The sequence below is a fragment of the Microcebus murinus genome, chromosome 27 (genome assembly GCF_040939455.1).
Source record: "Microcebus murinus isolate Inina chromosome 27, M.murinus_Inina_mat1.0, whole genome shotgun sequence".
Taxonomy (NCBI): domain Eukaryota; kingdom Metazoa; phylum Chordata; class Mammalia; order Primates; family Cheirogaleidae; genus Microcebus; species Microcebus murinus.
The window spans coordinates 10,356,576-10,383,371 of NC_134130.1; the positions used below are offsets into that span (position 1 = coordinate 10,356,576).

The 26,796-nt window shown below is 35.6% G+C and overlaps 1 protein-coding gene across 2 annotated transcripts in view; it reads right to left on the minus strand.

The window, feature by feature from the left end:
- Positions 1-26,796, minus strand: part of LOC105883318 (N-deacetylase and N-sulfotransferase 3) — a 161,453-nt gene that overhangs the window by 81,428 nt on the left and 53,229 nt on the right. For both annotated transcript variants that reach the window (XM_075998354.1, XM_075998353.1), the window contains 2 exons: positions 25,034-25,121; positions 15,935-16,089 (listed from right to left, as the gene is read on the minus strand). In XM_075998354.1, coding sequence (XP_075854469.1) covers positions 15,935-16,018 — 84 coding nt within the window. In that variant the 5' untranslated portion in view covers positions 16,019-16,089; positions 25,034-25,121. The remainder of the gene's footprint in view (positions 1-15,934; positions 16,090-25,033; positions 25,122-26,796) is intronic.

Here is a 26,796-nt window from a genome sequence, read left to right on the forward strand (position 1 = left end):
AGTTTTTGTTGTTCTTTTTAGCTTTAATTCTAAAAAAATATTGAGGCTTTTTAGTTTCCTCCTTTGTGTGCTGGTACAGTACAGTGTGGCCTCGTGGTGGGAAACTCCACTTCAAGAGTCAGCAAATGACTCAGGAGGTCTAAGCCTTCCGTCCTGTTCTCTAAAATGCGGGTCATAAAAGTATTTAACTCAAAGGGGTTTGGAGGCAATCAAATAGTATAATGCTGGGAAAGCCATTCAGTGCAGTTCCTGAAACATGATATACATTTAATGAATATTTTTTATTCTTATTGTTAGTTACTACCGTGCCTTCATTATTTTTATATGCTATGATCCTACTACTCAACTATAATGTGGAAATTATGAAACTACTGGCCTAAAAGAGATAGGTTGTTTGTTTCTGCTTCCATGGTAGATCTTGGGATTCTTTCTCAGGAGGCTTCTGTGGTAAATCCTGACTTCGACCCCACCCTAGGCCGCTCTCCTGATTTGTCTATATGCTCTCAACCACTGCCACGTGGCTCCAGCCTGTGGATCACTGAGTTAGTAGGATGTCTCTTTTACATGCGTTTTAGATAAAGGCAACATAAATTTGCTGCTAAATTTGCATTCAATACCAGGGAGAACACCTGGAATCTTACTGCATAGAGAAGTTTGGGCGTGGATTGCAGGCAGTATGATCTGGAAGGCAGACTGTCATTTTTTTTTTTTTTAACTTTTTTTGTCCTTACAGATAGAACATATTTTACTTAATAGTTTGTTACCTTAACTTATAACCTGTATAGTTAAACATATTGTGTGCAGATCTCTATTTGCTTTCTCGCTGGGACGTGCAAATGTTAACGGTAAATCTCCTGGTATCTAGATTGCTTTTTTTAAAATTTCAGAATACTACGAGGGTACAAATGTTTTGGTTACATAAATTGCTTTTGTGCCATTTGAGTTAAAGTTATAAGTGTGCCCATTCCCCAGATAGTGTGCATTGTACCTGCTAGGTGTGAATTTACATATCCCATCCTCCCTCCTCCCTCCTGCATGATTTCCAATGAATGTTATTTCCATATGTGTACATAGGTGTTGATGATTAGTTCTAATTTAATAGTGAGTACATTTGGTGTTTGTTTTTTCATTCTTGTGATACTTCACTTAGAAGAATGGTGGGACTGCAACCTCTAAGGAAAGGAGTATGGAGATACCTCAAAGAACTAAAAGTAGACCTACCATTTGATCCAGCAATCCCATTACTAGGCTTCTACTCAAAGGAAAAAAAGACATTCTATAAAAAAGACACCTGCACTTGAATGTTTACAGCAGCACAATTCACAATTGCAAAGATGTGGAAACAACCCAAGTGCCCATCAATACATCAGTGGATTAATAAAATGTGGTACATGTATACGACGGAGTTCTACTCAGCCATAAAAATGATGAATATTAATACCTCTTGTATTAACAAGACAATCATGTTTTAAAAGATTTAGCCATAATGCTAAATTCTTGGTTGATTACTCTCTTCCAGATTATTCAATTTGAGATTTAGCACATATTATTTTATGACCTAGGGCAAAAACTCTAGCTGAAAAGTTAATTCTCGTTATTCTTTTCTTTGACCCTTGATTGAAAGTAGCATCTGAAATCCAGGAACTCTGGAATCTATGTCAAGATTTTCCTAGTGGAAGACATGGTTTGAAAAGTTTGAGGAGTGTGCCTGTGTTACCATAAAACGTAAATTAAATACTTGGAATGCAAATGGAATTAATTGGTCTCAAATGAAACTGTGATCTCCACATCTCAGCCCACCAGCTCTGCTCGTTCTGCAGGGCTCCTCCATGTCATTAAACGACACCATGAGCTAACAACCAACCAGTCACTGTGTCGACAAAGTAAATATTCTTGACATTTCCTCTTTCCTCATTCTCTCCTCAATCCAGTGCAATATCATGTCCCTAGTACTACCTCCAGTATATACCTTAAATTTATCCACTTTTCTCCAATCCTATGATCATCATCACCCCAGTCCAATCCACCATTGTATCCCATGGCCTCCTGGCATAGGCTCCCATTCCCTCTCTTGCCCCTTCTAGTCCATTCTCTACACAGCAGCCACAGCAATATTTTAAAGATACAAATATGATTATGTGACTTTCTACTCAAAATGCTTCCCTGGTTTCCTCTTGCACTTAAAATACAAATTCTTTAATCACAAGTTCTGCATGATATGTTCCTTGCTTCTCTGTCTAGCTTCATTTTGTACCACCCTCTACCCTTCACTGAATTTTAGCTACATTAACCTTTCTCTGAAACTCATCAAGTACTTGCCTACCTCGGCATCTTCCCATATGTGATTTTCTCCACCTGAAATGTTCCTAGTCCAGCTCTTCACCTGGGTAAATCTGACACCTCTCGTAGGTAATTTATTCTTTCCTATCTTCAGAGAAGGCTTTACTGAGCAGTCCTAATCTAAATGAAGCCACATTAAGACATCTCTTAGTAGCCTGCCTTTGTTTTTCATGGTACACAGCATAGTTTGTAAGCACATATTTCTTTGCATAATTATTTACATATTGGCTCTCTTCTTCCTTGAACAGTAAGCTCCATGAGGTCTAGGTTCTGTTTCACCCCCTGCAAAGTGCCTAGTGTCTGGTCAACAGCGAGCACTCGCTCAGCAAGTATTAGCAAAGAAGTACATAGGCTGATTCTGACTCCTCCCTCCCCTCCCATTTTCACTTTCCCAGTTATCTCAAACTGTCAGCTCGTTTGACAAATGAACATATGGTTACTCACAGGGAAATTTTAATACCTGTATAAATAATACTTGAAAACACTTTGAGACTGTAGTTAAAAATTATTATTCCAGTTGAGACACACTTATTTGTTACTATGAATTTATATATTTAAGTTATATTGTATAAAATTAAAAACTGCAAGATTTGCCTAAATTATACATTCAAATATTTCCAAGTGGAGAATGTGAAGATAATACAGTTTTACCAAGCAAAAAGTGATGTTGTAGTCTTTAGAAAAAATTCCCCAAAAACTAAAAGAAAAAAACCCTGCATTTAGGTATTTGAACAACACAATTAACTCCATTACTAAAGAAATAATTGTTTATTACTGTCTTTGATGATATTTCTTTATTTAGACTGTTGCTAGTAATTAAGAAGGGTACTTTACTTGTTGTTTTTGTCTCTATTTCAATCTTTCTGAACAGAAACACTTTTGTATTTTCCATTAATGGCTAGAAGTCCCATTGTCTATTTTTATATTTTGCTGATTAGCAAATATGCAAACCAATGTAATTTACAGAAAACTCTACAAGCAGATATTCTGCACTCTACAGTGGAGAAAAAAAATCTAAAACTTTATTACAACACAATTGGGAAACACTTCCAAATGCTTTTCTGTAGTTCATTTTGGTCAGGATGTTGAATTTCCTCAGTATATAGAAGTTTGTGCTTCGGTTAACTATCTCATAGGATTGAGAATTTATATTTATAATTTATATTACTTTAAGATAAAGTTTCCCTGTATTCCTATGTGGTGGTATATTTTGAAGTTGTTTCTAGAAAAAAATTATTTTTCTAGATTTTTTAGTGGCTTTTTAAAAAAGTATGGCTTAAATAAAAAACAAACCTGTGGCATCCTTAAAAATAGTGGCTATCTAAGACATTATTTCACAAAGAAAAGAATACATCTTCCCAGTTAATAGGAGCATGATTCTGACCACTTCCCACCTTTTTCTGTTTGGAAAATGAACACAGAACCTTTTAACATAAAAGGCACGCATGCTCTCTCTCTCACACACACACACACACGCAAATATATATGAAGAAAATAAATTTATGAAACTCTTTGAATATGAGAAGCATTTTAAAACTTCTAAAGACAATTTGTTTTCCTAAGGTAAGACTGATGAGCTACACAAACTCTTGGCATATAGGAACCTGTGGGGTCTCTGGTACCTGGGGAAGGTGTCCTGTGGTAGCTGCTGTAACTGACAGAAAGTTAAGAATTGGCAGTGACGGTTGGCAAGGGAGCCCAGTATATGTAAAGTCACTGTTCAAAGGAAGCTAACTCCCTTCTTAACCTCGGACAAAACCTGGTAAGTCTGGATCTGTTGGTTAAGGAAGGAAGGTCTTGTGTTACATACTAAGATTGTCAAATATTAGGATATGTTCCTGTGATAAATGATGATAATTCTGGTATGGTTTGAAATGAATAATCTTGGAAGAAATCATTACTTTAGAATAGGAGTCTAATTTTTCATTTTTTTAAAGTTGGAAATAAAGGGGTTGTACAAGTACTGTGTTTCCCTGAAAATAAGACAGGGTCTTATATTTATTTTTCCTCAAGAAGACACCCTAGGGCTTATTTTCAGGGAATGTGTTATTTTTTTTAAGTACGGTACAACAATCTACACTGATTCAAATATAGTTAAGCCATCTTCTTCTGGAACATCATTGTAACTCTCCAAACCCAGAATTCCAGCCTGAATTTTTTGCGACTCTATTACCTTTAGAACCATTGGCCCCAATCTCTCATGTTGAGCAATAAAGCTCTCATGGGGCAGATGAGAAGGGCTACTCATCTTCTTTACCTCTCTGCAATGAAATGCAAGAGTTGTGTAGATATGCTGCTGTAGATAAGACCCATCACTAGGTCTTATTTTCAGGGTAGGGCTTATATTATGCAAATGCTTAGAAATCCTGCTAGGGCTTATTTTATGGGTAGGTCTTATTTTCGGGAAACAGGGTAGTTACTAAGTTTATGTGTAGCCACTAAATTTAAGTAGTCTGGTTTATGATTCTGTGTTTCTTTGACATAATCTTTGTGGTTTCAGAAATGATCTTATATTCAGATACTAAATATGAATGTACTATTTTAAATCCATGATCTAATCTAAACTAACATGTATAATTTTCTTTCCTCATATATAAGGAGGTAATAATCTCCTAAAATATGATAGGTACATTTACATAAATTTGGTTAGTATTTATAGATCTGGCTACTGAATATCTGTCTAGTTTTTCTTACATGGTGCTCTTTGATTCATAATATAAATTTCTGTTTGCTGGCTGGTATGAGAAAAGCTTCTATGATGATCATGTTGTTTTTAATACATTTAGTTTAAGAGTTTTAAATCATCCTCTGTTGGCAGCTGTTGCATAATGAAGAATCTGGCTGGTCTTCCTCATCTTTGGTTCCTGGGAGATAATTCCTAACTCCTTGGAATTTCTGAGTGATAAGAGTGTGTTTGCTATTCATGGTGGGCCCCGAAACTATATCTGAGTTTATGCTAACAGGATGTCTCAGGATGAATGTGGATGCCAGGAAGACCAACCATATAATTAGGGAATGAGGGCTCTGAGCCAGGTGATATCAGCTTGACCTCAGGGTAGAAGAGGAGAATTGCAGCTTAAGTTTAATCATGTGACCAATGATTCAATCAATCGTGCCCATGTAATGAAACCCTAATAAAAACTCTGAAACTTGTGTTGTTAAGTGAGTTTCCCTGGTTGGTGAAATTCATATGGATCCAGAAATCCCAGGAAGGAAGATATTCTTTGTCTCAAAGGTTAGATAATGAAAAGCATGGTTATAATAACATAAGTAACAAAAATCTTAGGATAAAGGTTAACAATGAGATCTTGTGAAATAGAATGGCATTATTGTAACTCATAAAACAGAAGTGTGACCTTATCACTCTGAAATTAACACATCTCTGGAAAAAAGTATATTGTGTTTAATTAACTATAGTGAGAAAAGAATCTTATTCTTGGAAGAATACAAACACAGCCAAACCAATGACCATGAAAGTATCAGTGTGCCAGGAATCCTGAGGATGGGGAGCAGTGTTTAGGAGTCCTGGGATCATCCCCAGTGCTGTTCTTCACAGGCTGTGGGATCCTGGCAGGTTATGCAAATTCCCTCAATTCCCTCACTTGTCAAGTAGGGGTTGTAAAACTAATGATCTCACAGAGTTGTAGAGAACAAAAGATATAAGCGAAGTTTTTGGTTAAGTGCCATTTGATTTTCTTTCATTCAATTAACATTATTCTTTTTCTTACTGAAACATTAACCACCAAAACAAGAAAACAATCCTTCCACCATCATTTCTACAGCCAAACAACTCAGAATTCTTATTTCAGAGCACACATTACTCAAAGAGGATACACTATCATTAGCAATTATATCTAAAAAACATTTTACTAACCATATACATTCCTTCTGGAAAAAGTAATGGATATTATGTGTAAAGCAGGAGGTAAATATTAATACCATAAATTTGTACCATAAATTTGATGAAGCTGTAACAATGACATCAGCAAATTCCCTTCCTTGACACCACATATTCCCCTTCAAGTACTACCCAGGTTGACAGCTGAATTATTTGACAAGCTTGGATGACATTTTGTAAGCCAAATGTATTAAAAAATTTCAGAACCAAAAGTTAAACTAAAAACTCAGTACCAATACTGAAAAAGGTATGCATACTCAGCTTTAATCTTTTTTACTTGTAACCTCTAAGAAAAGAACTATTTTGGGGAAGGTGACAGATTTTTCTCCCAGTCTTCCCTAATAATTATGTAATTTATTTCAAGTACATTTCCATTTAACTAAGCATGTTGTTTTCCTCTCTTAGAGTTCCCTCTAGAACTTTTGAAGTGTCAAATCTTTTTTGAGTGTCTCATAAGTAAACATACCACTAACGGATGGGCTTTTGTGAAAATACTCAGAATAATGATGTAAACACTTGTACTTTGCACAGGGAAGGTTGACATTTTGAATTGTTGGGATGTCTTCAAGTAAACATAAAAAGAGGTTTTTAGAAATGTAAAAAAATACATTTATAAACCCTTATATTTTATGCTGTGGCAAAATAACTGAAAATAAAATTATCTGGATCCAAAATGGAAGAATTGGAGGGTTTGGTGTCTTCTATCTTTCTCAGTTTGAAGCAATGAGTTTTATATGGACCTCTGGCCTCTCTGAGAGTTAACAGAGCTACAAACAATTCAGGGACAGCCTCAAAGTCCTAGAGTACTTGCAAACACACTTAATCTCTCTGAAAATGTACAAGGTTGATTAGACTATGAACCTTTAAGTCTGCATAGTACTAATTTTGATTGAAGTTTAATATTCCTGAAATAATAAAAAGTTGATATTGATCTTTGTTTGTTATAACTGTTGCATGCCCTTGAGTATTTATAAAAGCCACCAGGACAGTAATGCTTGTGTTGCGGACAGCACAAACACAAGAAATTATGTAAATCACATAAACAGCTATTTAGGAGAAAATATAGTAAAAAAATCAAAATTTATATTCTGAATTTGTTTAAAAATATACCTCTTCAAGAAAGTAATAAAATTCTGATTATGAGGTTTTTGCAACAGCAATCAGTTAAGAGTGTCAATGGCATGGCAACTTTCAATTATATAAACCATGATTGTTATGTGGCTTTGAGTTTGACAGACCTGGGATAAAATTATTTCTCCAGTTTTCACAGGCTGTGTGATCTTAGGAAAATTATATAAGCTCTCTAAGCATTGGTTTCTGCATGTTCAATACAAGAAAAACCAACCTCATAGGTGGTTGTGAGGATTCATTAAGGACGTATGTAAAGCACTAAGTACATCTAGTAGATATCTGGAGCTCCACAATTTCTCTTCTTACATTTCCTCAGGAAAGTCAAGAATCTTTCTAACAGAAATGCAAGGTTCTGTTTCATTTCAGTTAGGGGAAACAACAGCAGAATTTCAAGTTTCACAGTGTTCCCTGATCTGAGCATAAATCACAGGAAAATAATGCAGAATCAGGGTGCCTAGTTGGGAAACTGCTGCAATCATCTAGGTGTGGGATGAAAAACTTGGAAGTGAAGTGGGGATGGAAAATTTTGAAAAGGAGCAGGAGATGGTACAAAAGGAAAAACTGACAGAAATTGTTGAGCGAGTGGGAACACAGAGTGGGAGACATGAAAATGCCAAAGTAGACCCAAGGTTAGAGCTTGTGCAGAATTTACTCTTATTTCTTCTTCTGCCTTCACTTCCATCTCCGCTATGTTTATGACAAGCTCTCAGAAAACAAGTGCCCCCTCCACCATTTTAAGTAAATGTAAGGCATAAAAGAAAGGAACGGTCAAGATTCAGGAGCAGCGTGCATGGATCTGGAAATAGACTCCCCCTGCCTCGTACCCACATCTGACTCCAGATCACCACTGAGTCTCTAGGAGGATTCATAAAGGCTTTTAGTTCATTTTGTGTCCACATAAATTTGGATAGTAAGGAATTATTTTCATGTAGTACATGTGCTAAATTTATCTTTCTTTTTAAGAAACCAGTTTAAGTCACCAGATATATGTGCTGAAGATGAAATCTAGTATTTCTGGTAGAGGAAAAGGGAAAGGAATTGAGAAATACTTTTTTCTACACTCTCTGTCTTGTCAGAGGTAGAGCATATGAAGTCTTGCCATACGATGGTAACAAGAGTAATCTGGAAAGGAATTTACAAAGAAAAGGATTCTAAGTTCCTGGAATAATCAGAACCAGTTTCAAAAGTTTAATGACATATCTAAATGAGAATAAATTCTGTACCACTGTAGATATTGGTGGCAGGGGGGTATCCTTACATAGGTAAAATATAGAACTTCTAAAGAAAAAGCAGCAGTTCATATTTGCAAAGCCTTTAAATAGTATACAGAGATAACAAAGTGGGAGGCTTAAACCTGGATGTTATTTTTGACCTGTTATTTCCTTTTGCTTCCTCCTCATTCATTCAATAAAAGCCCTAATCAATCTGCGCCAGAATGATTTTCACATCTCTGTCCTTTGTGACCCCATGCCTACTGGTCTAGTTAAAGCTGGCCTTTATTTTCTCTTCTGTGTTAATTCAGTGTAATCTAATTTATCTGTTTACCTCCAATCTGTCCCTGCTTGTCAACATCCTCAACACTCATGCTCTGATGCGCTCATTCTGCCATCTATGTGGATGTCCTAGCTCCCTGGGCAGATGACAATTTCATCTTGGAGTTCAAAATACTGAAAATAGGTAACTCTGAAAATAATTAGATATGATATTTCAATTCAGGAAAGTAGATTTTAAAATATTTTGATGAAAAAAGAGTTGTGAAACAATTGCTAGGAATATACCAAGGGAATATATCTAAAGAATAGGGAATTCAAAAAAAGGTAATTCAATCTAAAGATTATAATTAATAATTATAATTGATATAATATAATTATGTAAATATATAAAAATAATTATATTATTAATAATTAATAATTATCATAAATATAATAAATCAATAATTATAATTATTAGAAACATAAATTATATTAATAATTATATAAATTATATAATATTACATAAATTATAATTTATATAATAAATATAATTGAAACAAAGAAGAAAACATCTGTGTAGAATAGTAGTTAACAGTCAGAAAGCTCTGAATTCAAGTGCCAGATGTATGACTTCGCTGTGTGGTTTAGGGAAATTATTTAACCTCTCCAGATATCATCTTCATCATTCATAAAATGGAGCTGGCGGCAGGAGGGTTGTGATGAAAATTAAGTAAGATTAATAAGAGAATTAAGTAAGTGTATTAAATTAATAAATGTTCTAGCCACATAATAAAGGTTCAATATGGAACTGTAGTACATACTGGATAGTATAAATTGGATATACTGGAGTTTAAAACACATACAAGAGGTAAAAGGAAGTGTACCTAACAAAGGACAAAAATCAACTAACAAAACAAAACAAAAAAGATATTTAAAAAATGCCAAAGAGGCTAAATCTCAGGAAAAGTTTTTTATTTCCCAGAAATTACTAATTGAAAATGACTGATCAGCAAAAGATAAACAAGAAATATTACAGCAAATTCACAATGGGGGGGGGAGTTTGAAATACTTTAAATGATAATAGAATAAAAAAGTAGAACTATCTGCTTATCTACTCTGCTTCTATCAATATATACTCTGCTTTTGTTTTCTCCATCAGAGAGGACAATTTTCAAAATATTTATGGTGACATAAACAAAATTAGATGAAGAGACAATGAACTAAACCATAAACTATAATCAAATAAATTATTTCATTTTTTTCCAGGCTCAGGAGAGCACATTTTAAGGAAATTAAAAAAATAAAGTAGAATTGATGTGCAAATACTTTTAATAATCATAGAGAAATAAAGAACAGGGTACATGAGTTGAAAACATGTCAAACTTTCAAATAAGGATAAGAATGATAGCATTTTGGAACTGTATCAATAAGCTTAGTGTCAACTCCATGCAGTTCTAGAAAGGATAACTTAACAGGTTGTTGAGAAGTAATAAAGAAGAAAGCAGTAACTGTGAGGAACTATTATTAATATGTTAATATGTTTTAATACTTTACTTTATAAATTCCTTTGAAAATAAAAGTTCTAAATTGGTATCAGAAAAATGCCATGCACATATTGATTCTTGATTTCAGCAAGATCCCTGACATACTTTATGTAATCCTTATGGATGTTACTTGAGTTAAAGAGATTTGTAGTTAAATAACCAACTATTTTGAAATAATGATGATTGCTGGGCCTATATTAACTTGGAATGGAGACTGTATTGCTCTATCATGATTTTCTAACTATGATATTATGTTCAACTTTACTAATGACTTTAGATACAAAAGTCATAAATACTTATATTTTTGTAAGTATTTTATAGTATACGGATATACTATAGTATATATAGTATAGGGGTATACTACAGTATAGTATCCTTTTTATAGTATAGGGATGACATGAAGGTAGGAAAGATATAAAACATGTTAAATAACAGAATCAATCTTTAGAAGAATGTTAATATACTGAAACACTGAACATATAACAAACACGGAACATTAAAGGGACAACTATAATCTCAAGCCTAGCATTTAATTTACAAAATTGATTGGACAAAAATAAATACACAGGGGTTAATAAGTAGCTCATGGACAGGAGGTCTGGCAGACACAGGTGTGATATTATGGTTTTAAAAAATTAATGTGATCTTTGGCTACATTGATAGAAATAAAGTGCACATGAAGGAAAAATATTTCACTGTCTTCTGTTCTAATAAGATCACATTGGTGGACTATAATGTTCAGATTAAGGCAACGTACATTGGGAAGGAGAATGGAAAGTTAGAAAGTGCACAGATACAGCAACTGGGATGATGAGGGTGTTTGAAATCTGTTGAATGCTTCAAGGTACATAACCTGGATCAAGGCATACGTAAATGTATTAATCACCCCTTTTTATTTATTGTATTTCTGATCCTTTGATATCTGGAACCTTGCTGACCCTGGAGAGACTGCCTCTCCCAGGGCTAGCTCATTCCCAGAGACAGAAAACACCTTCCAGAGAGCATACTCTTCAAATGCTAAACAAAACACTCGGAGCTCCTACCCCTAACCCCTTCTTTATCAGACTCTGATAGGCTGAGCAACTGAACCCTGCTCTAGTTGCCCCGGGGCCACGTACTAGACAACTGGAGACAGCCTCAGACCTCAGAGCTCACTGAGATTATTCACGGTAGACAATCCTAAACCTGCTTTCCTGCAGAAACATAAAGCCTCTTGCCCACATTTTCCCCTTGCGTCCTCTGCTTTCTGAACAACCCTGGTGCCTCTGTATGTGGCCCTGCATGATGTGATGAGCCCCCTCCTCTTAGGTAGGGGTAGTGAACAACAGATAGTGAATACCAAACTATCTTTTTAATGACAGCTGTCTCCTGATCTGTTGAATTTACCATATCTGAAGAATAAGGAAATCTACATTTTAAGACAGATAGAACCTTAAGAGCTAGAAGAAATATTTACTTATATTTTCATTTAACAAGCATGTATTGAACACCTACTATTAGGTAGCTATCACGTACCATTCCGTACACGAACTTGTGTACATTAGAAGAGAATTCTACTTAAATGTACAGGACTGCACTTGCTGGTCCATGTCTTTCTTTATAAATACAGTGATTCCAGTCCTTTCTAAATCACAAGATTGACTGATTATATTTAGGAACAATACTTAAAGTATTCACCAAGCAGCATGCCATGCCACCGACCAGTCAGACTGCTGCAGCTGCAGAGCTGGAGCTAGGTGTTGGAGATGCTTTCTGGGCCAGGCTCACTTAGTTTCTGAGGAGTCAGGGGATCTAGGACATCGTGGTGGGGGACCTGATCATGGGCTTAAGGGTACAGTATTGTCACATTTCAGTATTGCGATATCTGCCATGGCCATACCAGCACTGGTAACATCTGCCAGCTCAGAGTTGACCCTGCATCCTGACCAGAACTTTCTACTTCTCCCAGGACTGCTAGAATTATACTTTGTGCTCAGTATCAACAAAATGAAAATCTAATATGCCTTTTTATAAAGTGCTTCACTGAAATAAAAGTGATAGTATTCATTCATTCTCTAGCTGGCAAGCAAACTAATTAAAAGATTATCATATATTCCTTAAGCCACCAAGTCTTTCAATATATTTTAAATTACATTTTGATACTATAATCTTTATTTTTATATTGGAAAAGTTAACATGCTCACTAATCTAAAAAGTTTCACAATTGACAATAGACATTCCAGCTAATGTAAGTTAGCAGGTTCTGCTGAACTTGGAAAAGGGGTGAAAAAGACACTACTTGAAAGAATGATGATAATGCAGTAGCAAGTACAATCCTCGGCAAGGTTTTCTATTATCAGGAACATTGTTCTACTACTGCTAACTTTAATAGTATTGTCCATAACAGTGTTAAGTATCATCTGATATTGGCAAAGAATCCTATGATAAAAAAACTCTACTAATTATTTTATTAAAAATTCAACTATCACCATTTGCTAAAATTTAGGTCCAGTTCTTCCATTAAGAGTATATGCTATTGAGGACTTTTTTGTGATTTAAATAGAATGTTATTTTACTTTTCTAATGATACTTTGTCCTATTTAAAAACTGCATAATAGATATTTCAAACTGCTGTAGACCAATTATTAATGTTACAATTAATCCTTTCAAAAACAATCCCCTGTTGAAACTCCAATTTAATATCTGGGGTAATTCATACCCTATATTTGGTAACTAAAAATTTTTTTCCAATCAACCTCTAAAGCTGCATTTCCTGATGGCCATATGCATGAAAGCAACTTGGCTTAAAAGACCTGCTTGACATTTCATAATAAACTATTAGAACTTTCGAGGCCAAATTAAAATGGACATCAAATTTGTGAGTCAGAAGTGTACACATTGTGCAAAACTCAATGAAAGACATTTGCTAAAATTCAATGGAAGTGGTAGGTATTTGGCTGTAGATGGTGATGTGTAAAAGCTCAAACAAAATAGTTTTAGATCATAGTCTCAAATTCTCTTAGTTGGAAGGGTACTGGTACTTGAAATGTCCTCTAACCCAGTTTCCCATTTGAGTATTACACCCATGGCCTCTGTTCTTGTTTGAACACCTATGTGCTCCCAAGGTAGCCCACTGCAGTGCTGCATGTTCTTTCAGGTCCTTCAGTGGGAAACACTCAAGAGCCTCCAAGCTGGTGGAAACAGGCAGGATGTAACCCAATTTAGAAATGCAATATTAGCATGGATTAAGCATTTGCTTGTTCCATATAGTGGACAAACAATAGAGGCAGAATTCCCTCCAGAATAGCTTCTATAGTTACAACGGCTTCTGGATCTACCCATGATAAACAATAGTCATGTGGAAAGTTCCTCAGATACTTGGTGTTTGTCTCTCTTCCCCAGGATTTTAGAAACTCTGCCTATATTAGGAAACTTTAGAGTACCAGAGGGAAAACTTGCCCTGTGAATTCAACCTCCAGTTATCCATTCCCTGTGTATTACCAGGCAGAAGAGAAATCTACATTTACACTCGTGAACTGGGCTGAGAGGCTAATGAGGAAGCCTGAGGCACAATGTATGCAGCTGTAGAAGACCTAATACTGCAATGTATGCAGTACTAAGATTTCTGGTCTTACTTTTACCAGGAGTGAGCTTTACAATCATCAGCAAGTCACTGCATTTCTCTTATTCTCAGTTTCCTCATCTGTAATGGGAGAATAAATGTACTTACCATTCAGGGTTGTGAGAATGAAAGGAAATAACAGAGGCTATGTTAAAAAAAAATAAAAACCCTTGATTTTTCTCATTACATCTTTAAATTTAGCAGCAACATAGTTTTGTAACCCTAATGCCTTAATCGGAAGTAAAAGACTTAATGTATACATAGAAACTGTGTAAAATTCACATTAAGCAAATACCATCCCGATACAAAATGTGCTTTTAAACTTAAAGATTTTGTCCCTCTTAATGGCACTCCCACCACCTCAGGAGCCCAGGCAAAAACTGAAGATGGCAGTTTTATGATACCAAATATAATGATAATAAAAACAACAGCTGCCATCTATTGAGGGTTACATGCTAATCACTGTTACCAAATGATTCGCGTAGGTATTCTCTTTCAATTGTCATGGCTGGGGAGGAACTGGTGTTGGACTCAGTCTTTTTCCTTTTCTGTCCTCTCCTGACCTCCCTTCCCCCCAAAATCAACTAGTCCTGTATTTGATTAAATATCAAAGAATAAACTTGATCTTATTTCTGAAGATCCTGCCTGATTGTTTTCTACTGCTTCAAGGGCCATAATTTGGGTTGTCAACACATACTTAGAAATGACATTCCTGAGGAATCGCCTTTTCTTGGCACTTAAGTTAGGAGATTACAAATGACCAGATTTTGATTTTGAATTATTCTTTCATTCATGATGTTTTTAGTTGAGAATTCTAAAAAATGTGTGTAACTGTGCATACATGTTCTTATTATATGCACTTTCAAGTATTTACAATTTTTAAAAATATGAACATAAGATGGGCATCCAATGATTCATTTACTAAAGTAATAATGGAACATAATAGTGAATGTCATGCCTTTATTTGAACCTGCCTTGAAACACTATTTTTTGAAGGCTGCCAAAACAACTACAGCAATAACAACAAAAACCTCTCTCCTCACTTCTCAGTATTTTATCTTTTACTGGTGCTTTTTATTTCTTTTTACTGTACGTACTTTACTTTTTTCTCACAGTTTTTTTTTTTTTCTGCACAGATTGGGAAGAAACTACAAAGTAATTTTTCCCCCCACATCATCTCTTGCTGATTAACATTGCTAATATCAGCAGTCTTAGACTTCTGAAGATGACAGAATTAATGTTTGCTGCATTGAAATAGGACTTTTAGAACTGTTCATTACAAATTGTAGCAGTGTTTACCCAGTTTTATATGCTGTTTACTATTCCTGTTAATAAAGAGAGAACTTTCTACCTCGCAGAAGTTTGTAAATACTATCAGAACATCTTCACAATATCAGTGTGGAGAAGCACCATCCTTGCTTTTTTAACAAAATATCAGTGCATGGCAAAGGTGTACTTGAAGCAGTCTGTTTATTTTGAGGAGTAGATTGAAGTTAAAATCCTACTTCCATGAGAACATATCCCTGGCCCTTCCCAATGACATCTATTTCTTTGAACTGTGAGTTTTGTGTTTATATGGTTTGGCACTAGGTCTCGGAATATTTCATTTTATTGGAGAATTTCTTAAGGTGCTTACTTCTGCCTCCCGGTGCAGCAGGAAGCTCCCCCTAGACAGGAGCCATGTCTTTGGAGCTCCGATCATAATACCATAACGAATCTATGTCTTGTGAAGTCCCTCTTAAGTTGGACCCCTTAAAGTATTAAGCATGGTGACAAGCACCCCATATAAACTCGAGAGCTACAGACGGAAAGGCTGAGATACCAAGGTCTTAATGATCATGTAGAAAAGCTGCTTAAAAAATGCCAAAAAGGCCAAAAGCCTCAAAGAGCTTTTGAATATAAAAACCTTGTCATTTTCCTAATTGGTGTACACTAGTGAGTTACTTACTAAGGCGAATTTTTTGTTGAGAATCATCTGCTCCACCAAAGATGACTCATTGTGGAAGAGGTGGGGCTGCATGTGGCTCCACATGTGAGGAAACCACCAGAACTCATCCACGGACCCCAGCAGACAGTCATCCCCTTCATCTTCCTCCTCAGTCCCTTTAGGGAAGAAAAAGGTTGTTCAGTTAATTCCTGTTACACTGATCTGTCAATTCCCTATCTATCTACTCTGATACATGTGTTTAGAAGACATCATTCACACTGTCTTACATACATACGAGGGAAAGATACAAGTTCCCCACCACTGACTTTTAATAGTTCACAGAACTTGTGCAGGTTTCTTTTGAATTTGAAGATACAGATCAAAACAAAAACACTGAAAGCAATACAAAGCACACAGGGTATTCGTAAGTAGCTCATTTTGCACAGTTGTAAGTCTTAAGACCAGTTTGAGCAGTTTCAAGCTGCCTCAGTTGCCTTAGTCCCTTTTAGTTCACTGTAACACTAACGTCCCCATCTAATGGGATGTGCCGTGCATGCTTAGCCTGTGCTGCATGGAAATACACAGCCACGCAGAGAGAGAGCTCTGCATCACTTGCCAAAAAGAAATTTAAGCCTCCACAAACAGGCAGGCAGCGTGGATCTCACTCTCTCTGAGTGAGAACACCTACCGCCACCCAGGGGTGAGTTTCCTATCTTGACGGAGAATGAGAGCCCTGTGTAAGCCACTTCTAATACTCATCTCACTCGCCAAGCTGGATTGGTCTGAGTCAATTTTTGGTCTCTCAGCACCATCTCAGTTTAGGGGGCAGTTTTTCTATACCGTTCTGGGATATTCCTAAAATAACGTATAAAGCTTGGAACATGAAATATAGCAAAGGAAAATCTATCTGTTAGTTAGGGAACAACCTGATATTGTGACAAAACTCTTTAAAAGTTGTTAAACATGAGACATGGATATGAAATCACTACAAGATGGAAATGCATAACCATTCCCAAGGACATTGCAGCTCTTAACTGGTGGCACCTTCATGCAATTTGTAGTTTAGAGAGAACGGGGGAGAGGTAGGAAATGTAATTGAGGAAATATGAGTAAGGAAATGGGTATCAGAGCCTCAGCAGTAGATCATTTTGACATCTGCTGTGTATAGAGTCACAACAAAATAATTATTTTATTTGAGTTCCTCCTTAGGTCTGAGAAGAAGCTACTCAGTGTTTGGCAAAAAACTAAGGCATAAGAAGGAGAAAAGATGAAAGTCATGGCAAGAATCTGAGAAAAGGTAAAGTCATAGCAGACCCTCCACACTGCTCCTTAGCGGTGCTCATGTTCCACATGCTTGTCCTTTCTCTTGAGCTGTTGGAACAGACTTTCTATCGTAAAACTCCTATTTGCTTGAGAGTCAGCCCTGCTCTCACTGCTCTCATTTTCCACATCTGGGCTCATTTTATTTCCTCAATTTTCCAAGACCTGTAGTTCAGCTGAGTGTGGGGAATTTCATGGTTCTCGTGACTCATGGGAGGGGCTGAGAGTCTCTTTCTGTCCTGCCCATGAACAGCTTCTTGACTAACGCACAAAGCGAAAGCGGCGTAAGGTGCTCCCTACTGTCCCGGCTTATCATGATGCCAATCATCCCAAATCATGCAGCCACACTTGACCTTCAGTCAGAGCACTGAATCTGGTCAGCTGCTAGAGCAGTAGGTTCTTCCCATGCTGTCCCTTTGCGTGGAGAAAATCTCCAGGTATTTTCGACGGCAGCTCTGATCATGTGACTGGGTTTATTAGGGCCCTGCAGGCTAAAGACGGAGGATGGACTGCTGCCCTGGACCAGCCCACAGAGCCCGCTTCCTGGTACCGCTGCTCTTTCATTCATTACCCAGGAGAAGGGAGGCAGGGCCTGTTGGCAGGAAAAGTATCGGGTCCTGTGGTTTATTGGGCACTGAAAACGATTTAGCCGAGATAAAGGTGCAGTATGAGGGTTCATGGTCATTCTGATTTATACAGGAGGAACAGAGATTGAGTGATGCAGAATGAGTGGAATAACATAATCTTTCAACAAGGACAGCGTACAGTTTCACTGTCACATGCTTACAGACTCTACTGATACGAAGGAGCATTTGCACCCTACATATAAAGATTATATCTTTGATTTGTTTTCTTTATTTTTTTCCTCTTCATCATAGACTCACATTACCACAGTATCATGGAAGAAGTATAGGAGTATAGGATATTGGAGTCCCAAGTTTTTCTAGTTTATTTGTAGGTTCCAACACATTTGAGTTGTGTGATTATACCCGAGTCACGTAACCCATTTAAGGTCAGTATTCACACAGGTAAAGGGAGGTAAAGAGAGAGACGGCAATACTTACTTTGTTGTTTGGGAGGAAGTGTCTAGTTCTGACACATAGTGGGTAACCTATAACGTCTCTTTCTTTTCCTCCTGTATTTCCAACTACCATTCGTCTTGTGTTCCCTTGCTTGTCTCCTTGAGTTTCTTTTGTTTTCCCTCCACTATAACACTACACAAAGGCAGGGGGCAGTTCTACCTGAGTATTACACGGCAGAGGGGACACTGTGTTCCGGAACTGACCAAGCCATTCCATTAGCACATTAGCCTGACTCATGAGTCCTCGAGGAAGCATTCTCAGGGCTTCTGAGTGGTTACCTTGCAGCTAAGGGAAGCCTTTTAAAGAGAAATGCAAAGGAGCAGGAAGTTTGGAGACTTCAGGAGTTCAGAAAGTCCAATGATCCCAACCATGGCAGGATCTTGGGTCCTGCTACATTTTGTGACTGGCAATGCTTTGACATAAGGATGATGTCATTGGTTTACACACAATTAAACGTCTCTGCTTACTTATATCCAAGATACTTTCCTGTTCTCTGACATTTTGCATGTTTCTAGGACACACATTATTGTCAGTTATTTGTTGCAGTTTTACCTTTTTGCGCTGCTCACAGGCAGAAACCTCTCAGGTTTCCCGGAAGTCAATCGTTCCCGACTCCCACCCCCTGCAATGTGAGTGCTGAGATTCCCCAGCGGATGATACGTCTCCGCTCCTGTTGCTTCTAAGCTCTATTCTCTGTCACCTCTAACTCCTATTTTTCCCTGTGTCTTTCCTGTCATCTTTCATTTATTCACTTTTTTACTGGGCCTTTTCTCAAAGTTGATTTATCAGAACAGAGCACCAGATCTCAGGGTTCTTTTGGAAAGACAGCTCAAGCATTTGTTGTTCCCTCTCACAGATCATGGTGAAATCTGTTATTAAAATATTCATAGATGTGAATCATGCAAGAGTGATGTCTGCTTTCTGAAAGATTTATACCAATTCATAGTAGGCATAATTGTATGTTTTTTCTTTTCTCTTTATAGCCCTGCTTTATCTGATTTCCTTTAATCCTACTTTGGGGATGTTTTATGTCAGAATTAATGATATTGAGAACAAATGTTTCTTGCTTATTACTTTAAACATTATGAGAAAAAGAAGTTGATGTAGGTGGTCATGGTTGGATTGCCCTGGCCTCTTGACACCCTTTTATTTCCCCAGTTTTGCCCACCTTTATCAGAACTAGAGGAAGAGAAAAGAACAAGAAGTCAAATTCCTCAATCTTAAGTGCCATTTGTTAAGTTGCTATAAAACTATGCTGAAACTCTGTAATGTTATTGCAAATTATAATTTATTTTATTATATATTTATTGAAATAAGTTGTCTCTGCAGAATTTTATCTGTAGTATTTCCTACTCAGATATTATATTAAAAACCATCATTGATTGAGACTTTACCTTGTGTGAAGCACTGTGTTACAAACATCATCTCATTTACAATTTACAAACATCATCTCATTTAATTCTCACAGGAACCCCATAAGATAAGGGCCACTGCTAACCTCATTTTACAGATAAGGAAATTGATATGTGGAGAGGTGAGGTAACTTGTCCCATGTCACTGAGAGGTTTGAGACAGAACTTGAAATCTAACTCAGATTGAACAACTCCAAATTCAGGGCCCTTGACTACCATTCACTGACCAAATGTGGAGTCTAGAAATAAGATCAGAATTTACTAATTCAACAAAAGATTGCTTTTCACATTGTTAATTAATTCTGATGTAATTATAATTTGCAGATATTACTGGTTCTCAGTGATTTGGGGATATATATGAAAGTAACAAATCTATAGATAAGGAGAATCTTTTGCCATTTAGCTCCCCTAATCAAGGCTTGCCAATTAAGCAATAAAACTCCAATTTTTCTAATGCAATGCATAAAAATTTGGCTCTGATTTAGGAGTAAGACTTTTTTTTCCCTTCAGAATATTACAGGGGTACACATGTTTTGGTTACAAGTATTGCTTTTGTATAGTTTGAGGCAATGTTCTAAGTGGCCCATGGCCCAGATAAGTATGTATACATTGTACCTGTTAGGCGTGATTTCACCCATCACCCACTCTCCCCACCTACCTGGTTGATTTCCTTTGAGTTTTACTTCTGTATGTGCTCATGAGTGCTAATCAGTTCGTACCAATTTAATAATGAGTACATGTGTTTGTTTTTCCATTCTTGTGATATTTCACTTAGGAGAATGGTCTTCAGTTTCATTTGAGTTGTTAAAAAAGGTATTACAAGACTGTTTTTTGACACATAACTAGCTATATGATCTTGGGCCCCTCTAAGTTTCCATGTTCTTATCTAGAATACAAGGTAACATATTTTTTAATTCCTAGGATTCAGTGAAAAGGGACACAAAAAGTGCTTTGCAAAGCACTAAGAGAGAACTATGATTTTTATTTTTTTCATATCTTTATTTCTCACAAAAATGCCCATACCTTTCAAAAATTATTTAAAATAAATTAAATAAGATCAAGCTCTCTCCTGAAATATAGTCTTACTATTATGACAGTGTTGCTTTTCTCCTTCCCTTCAAGACTGAGTAAAATGGATAGAATTTGTAATAGAAAAATAAATTACTTATTTAGAAAGGAAACCAATTCAATTAAACTTTATGATATCTAACTTTTGAAAGATTGTGTATTAAATTTTATATCTGTTCCCACTGAAAAATGATTTTACTGGTCTTAGGCAATCCTGGCTACTGTTTTGTGGAAGCTTTCATGTTATACACAGATAACAAGACCCCTTTAAACCTTGGCCTTAGCTTCTTCCTGTGTTGTACTTTCCCTGGATTAGAAAGAGGGTACTCCTAGTATGTGCTGTGGAAGTGTCCAAGTAAAGAAAGAGAACAAATCTTTCAGAGATGAGAAGGAAGGATGTGGATTGGCTACAGTCATTCTTCAGTATTCAATGTTGGACAAAAAATAATAATAATTGAGTTGCCAGGAGCATTTTCTTGTATTCCTTGGGTGATTCTGTACTATCCAGGTTTTGCTATGGCTTTTCCTATAATCTCCCTCTCTCCCCTAAACATATTACATATGCTATGTGTCCTTGATCTTGCTCTGGTCATTCTTATCTGTATGGTCATTTCCTTTTCTTCAAAGGATGTCAAAGAATCTAAGATCATCACTCTGAAACTAGGGTATGTTTAGAAAAGATTATGGACAGTCTTTTGTTTCTTTAAGCTCTTGGGCTCCCCATTGGGAAATTTAGTGGTGCTGTGCGTCTAACTTTGCTAAAAACACAAACTGAACATCTGCATATAAAGATCTCACTTCATATATCTAGGCCAAGATGGCAGAACTTTCCTATAAGCAAGGAATTTAGAATAGATGTCTAATTGTGTTTTCATTTTTGATGTTACAATAAGGACAGTAACTCATTCAATCATAAAACAAAGTTAAACCATGATTATGAGGTTCCCATTTGTTAATATTTAAAACAATCACAGATAAAGTATATTTTATATATTGATCTAAGAAATTTAGGGGAATAAGGCCTTCAGAGTTTCCTATGCTAAGGTTACTCTTAAAACCTACAAAATTTTCAAATTGAGAACCCAAAGTCATATATAGTTGTGTGATTGTACACGTTGTATATATTTCACAACTGTATGATATGGAACATACTAGAGTCGATCTCATGACTCTGTAACTTCCATGGAAACAAATGGAAATTCACTTATTCCAGAAATGCAATATTACTTTTATCTGAAAATATACTTACTACTTATGTTATTTATGTGCTTATCGAAATTACATTGATGTTAGTAGCATATAGATAAAATTCCCACCAGTATAGATTTACTAAGCCCTTAAGAAAACTTATTAAATTCATATAAAATAACTCATGTCCATATCAAATTTAAAAAGTTGAAAAGCATATGCACTTGTAGAAAACTATTTGATAAATTATATCACTTTAAAAATTACTTAGATATTTACAGTGTTTCCCTGAAAATAAAACCTACCCATAAAATAAGCCCTACCAGGATTTCTAAGCATTTGTGCAATTTATAAGTCCTACCCTAAAAATAAGACCTAGTGATGGGTGTGGCTACGCAGTATATCTGCATAACCTATGCATTTCGTCTTGAGTAGTAAAGAAGAGGAGCAGCCCTTCTCATCTGCCCCATGAGAGCTCTATTGCTCGATATGAGAGATTGGGGCCAATGGTTCTAAAGGAAATAGAGTCGCAAGAAATTCAGGATGGAATTCGGGGTTTGGAGAGTTATGATGATGTTCCAGAAGAAGATGATTTAACTATAGTTGAATAAATGTAGATTGTTGCATCGTACTTAAAAAAAATAACACATCCCCTGAAAATAACCCCTAAGGTGTCTTCTTGAGGAAAAATAAATATAAGACCCTGTCTTATTTTCGGGGAAACACGGTATTTATTTAACTAGATCAGACATGGTACAAAATGAAAAAAGTTCAAAAGCAGTGTAGTAAAAAGTAACTCTTCATTTCTGTTATTTAATTCTCTTCTTCAAAGATACTCATTCATACCAGCTTATTACGAATCCTTTGAGAGCTATCCTATCTGTATGAATAGCTATGTGACTGTGGCAAATTACTTAAATACTCTATAACTCAGTTTTCTAAGCTATAAAATAAGTTAAGAAGACTACTATGTCCAGAATTCTATAGATTTCACCCTTTATTTTTATAGAAATGGTAGCATGTTCTAATTGCTGTACTGATTTTTCAAAGTATTTCTCAAGAGTTCTGTCCTTATCACTAACATTCAAAATTGTTTTGGTGCTTTTAATGATGGCAGAGTATTCCATTATATGAATATACCCTTTTATGTAATCTTTGATTCATTCTATCATGAAATTGTGTTCAGTTATCCTCAGGCAAGTCAAAATACATTTGATCATGTTAATTATTTGTGGGAAAGAAACTTTTTAATCATTCTCAATATTTACAGTGATTTCTTTTCATAACACAACATTTTCAAATTTTATTCTCTCTGACCTTATTCCATGTAAGTACTGATAGTTAAAATAAATATGGTTTTACTTTCACTAAATCACTTGTTCATGAACTCATTTTTAAATAAACATTGTTCTAGTTGTTGATGTTACAGTAGTAAAATCTTCATGAAGTGCTCATTTTAGTGAGGGAAGAGAGACGGCAGATAAATAATTTAACAACAAAGTGCCTTCAACACTGACTCATGATAAAACTTAGTAATCTAGGAATAGGAAGAAGCTTCCTTAAGCTAAGGTAGAGTAGATAGAAAATAGTCTATTGAAAAAACTCCCCTTGAGAACAGGAACAAATCTATTGAAAGATTTCCCCTGGAGGTCAGGAGCAAGACATGAATGCCACCATAACTACCTTTGTTCAATACTGTCCTGGAGATCTGAGCCAGTGTAATCAGCAAAAAGAAAGAAACAAAATTTATAAGGCTTGGAAAGGAAGAAATAAAATTGCCACTATTCAAAATTACAGGATTGTATAGAAAAAAAATCTAAAAGATTTAAACTACAGAATTAATAACTGTAATAAAGTTGCTAGATATAAGATCAATGCACAAAATCAATTTTATTTTTATATACCATCAACAAAGGAATAGAAAAATGAAATGAAATAAAAAACAAAAAATAGAAAATGAAATAAAAAACAAGACACCATTTATTACTATATAAAAAAAAATCCTACAGGAAGTAAGACTCAGAGGAAATCAAGCAGGAGGGAGGGGGGAGGAGGGGATGTGTAAAAACCTACCTAACAGTACAATGAACCTACCTACAGTGAACCTACCTAACAGTACTATCTGGGTGATGGGCACACTTGTAACCCTGACTCAAGCATAAAGAAATCGACACATATAACCAAAAAGATTAGTACCCGTATAATATTTTGAAAAAAAAAATCACAAGGAATAAGTCTAAAAACTATAAAGTTTAGAACTATTCAAAATAAGCCAAAGACCAGAAACAACTCAACCATCTCAGTAGAATGGAATAGATAAAGAAATTTTGTATGGTCAAAGAATGGAATATTATACAGCAATAAATGAAAGAATTACAGCCTATAACAATAATATCTATGAAATCAAAATAACATTAAACCAAACAAGCTGGAAACAGGTGAGTCCATATTGTGTGAGTCCTTTTACACACATCTCAAAGCCAGACAAAACTAAGTCACGAGATTACAACTCAGGACAGTGGTTTTCTTTGAAGGAAGCTAGTGACTGTGAGGGGCCCAAGGAGGGGGAATCTAGCAGGACACTTGTTCTTTCTTTTTAGAAACATTTTTTTGCACAGAGTCTCACTATGTTGCCCAGGCTGGTCTCAAACTCCTGGCCTCAAGTGATTCTCCCCCCTTGGCCTCTCAAAGTGCTGAGATTACAGGTATGAGCCTCTGCGCCTGGCCTCTTTTTTTATCTGCCTATTGGTTACACAGCTCTGTAAACTTTGTAAAAATTCACTGAACATCACACTTACTATTGATATTTATGCATTTTTATATATTTAAATTATAGCTCTATAAAAATGTAAGTCTATTAGATAATTTCATAAACTTTCAAACCATCAACATTTTCCAAATGTTAGAAAACAGTATGATAAATGGAGTTGAATGATATAAACAAAAAGTAGAGGAGGGACATAGGGAATGTAGGAAGGTGTGAGGGGTGTGTAATTTTATATAGAGTGGTCAGAGAGGCTTTATAAAAACAGTTAATCCCCTTTTCTTACCTGTGTGGTAAAATTTCCCTGAAAATCCCAGGTTGAACGTAAAATTTGTGATTTGTGCACGCAAAAGATTCTGAGTATCAAGCAGGGCCTGAAACATAGAATTTAAAAAATATATGAGGTAAAGAATGACATTGAAAAGTTTTAAAAAGATACTTTTCTTTTGTGTTGAGAGGATAAAATCACTCCTTTATACATGAGAAAATTAAAGGATGGAAAGTAGTTTCTTTATCACTTTAAAACTAGAGAGATACTTTTTTTTTCTTTATTTTTTTGCAACCCAAGTCTATGGATGAGAGATACTTTTAAGATTACATAAAATACAAACATATATTTATCCTTTAGCTTGTAATAAATCAGCAAAAAGTGTCATCTAGAAAAAGGAAGTTAAACAAAAAGAGTTTATTTTGCATGTGTCAAAGGAACTAGTATCTAGTACATAAAATACATCCCTTTTTACCCATCAGGGCCATACATCACCAAGGGTCAAAAGGACATTGATTCAAAGTAAAGCTATGCAAGATCATATGCTGAAAGAAACATTGTTATTTCTCAGATACATCTTTGGTCTTCAAAATACAAATCTGAGATTCCCAGATGATGGTGATTGTTCCTGAAAAGGGGGTATCCTGGTAAAGTACACCTCTAATTTTCCCTTTCATTAAAAAAACTGGAAAACAAAACACTTCTACTGATGAGAAAAGCTATTTTGAATCAGAGTTTTGTTATACCCTATAAAGTATTTACTATGCTGTATTTAATAGACTTCTCTTTCTTCTTTTTCTTTCTCATTCTTATTTCTATTTTCATTCTTATATTAATATTCCCCCCCATACACAATAGTAGTTGAATGTTCACCTCAACTAAGCAGAAAGTAGTGTTTGTTAGAGTTGTAAATGATCTTAGTCAACAGTTATTTTACACATGAGGAAAATGAGGAGAAATGACTTGCCCATTTTCACAGATAAAATTCGTGGTATGTTGTAGATTAAGGATATAGAGCCAAATTAGGTGCTCTTCTTTCTACCACATCATATCATCTTTCCCCTTTTCCACAGTACGTGTGGGCCCGCAACTAAATCTTATTTTCTTCATTGTAAAGGTCACACCTGGAAGCCCTCCCCCATCATGCTCATGGTCCCAATCTTTTTTGGGGTGAACAGATGTACAATTTTTATTCAGTGACTACTCTATGATTGTGTGCCCTATCTGAATGCAAGAGAATCTTCCTGTTTGAAAAGCAGAGGAAGAGAACTTCTGGATCTCAAATTTAAATTCATCTGATCAATGGTAAGTTTTTGAAACTTAGGTATCTAAGATTTAAGAGGCTTATTTTAGAGATATGCATGACATGCAAGTTCTACAGAGATTTGGACTTTGAATGTTTTACATTCCATATTGAGCTTCCCTGGACCAGGCAGTTTCGCAACCAGACATCTTTCAGCAAGATTACTATTTTTGAGAAGAGCCTGAAATTATTGTGCGGCCTATTTTAAATGGTATTTTTGCTAAATATATTGAATTATAAACTATGATGACTCAATATTGAGAATCTGGTGTGGTCTGATTTTTCGGAGATAATTAACTTAGGCATTCTAGCAGATTTACTAATGTACCTTTGTGCAAATTTAGATATGGCTCTGATGTTGGTTTTGATTTTGGTATTTGATTTAATAAATTTCTTCTTATCACTAACTGTTATACTGAGCATTTTAATATTGAATTTGGGCATTCATTTGATATATTTCATCACAAGATGGATCTCC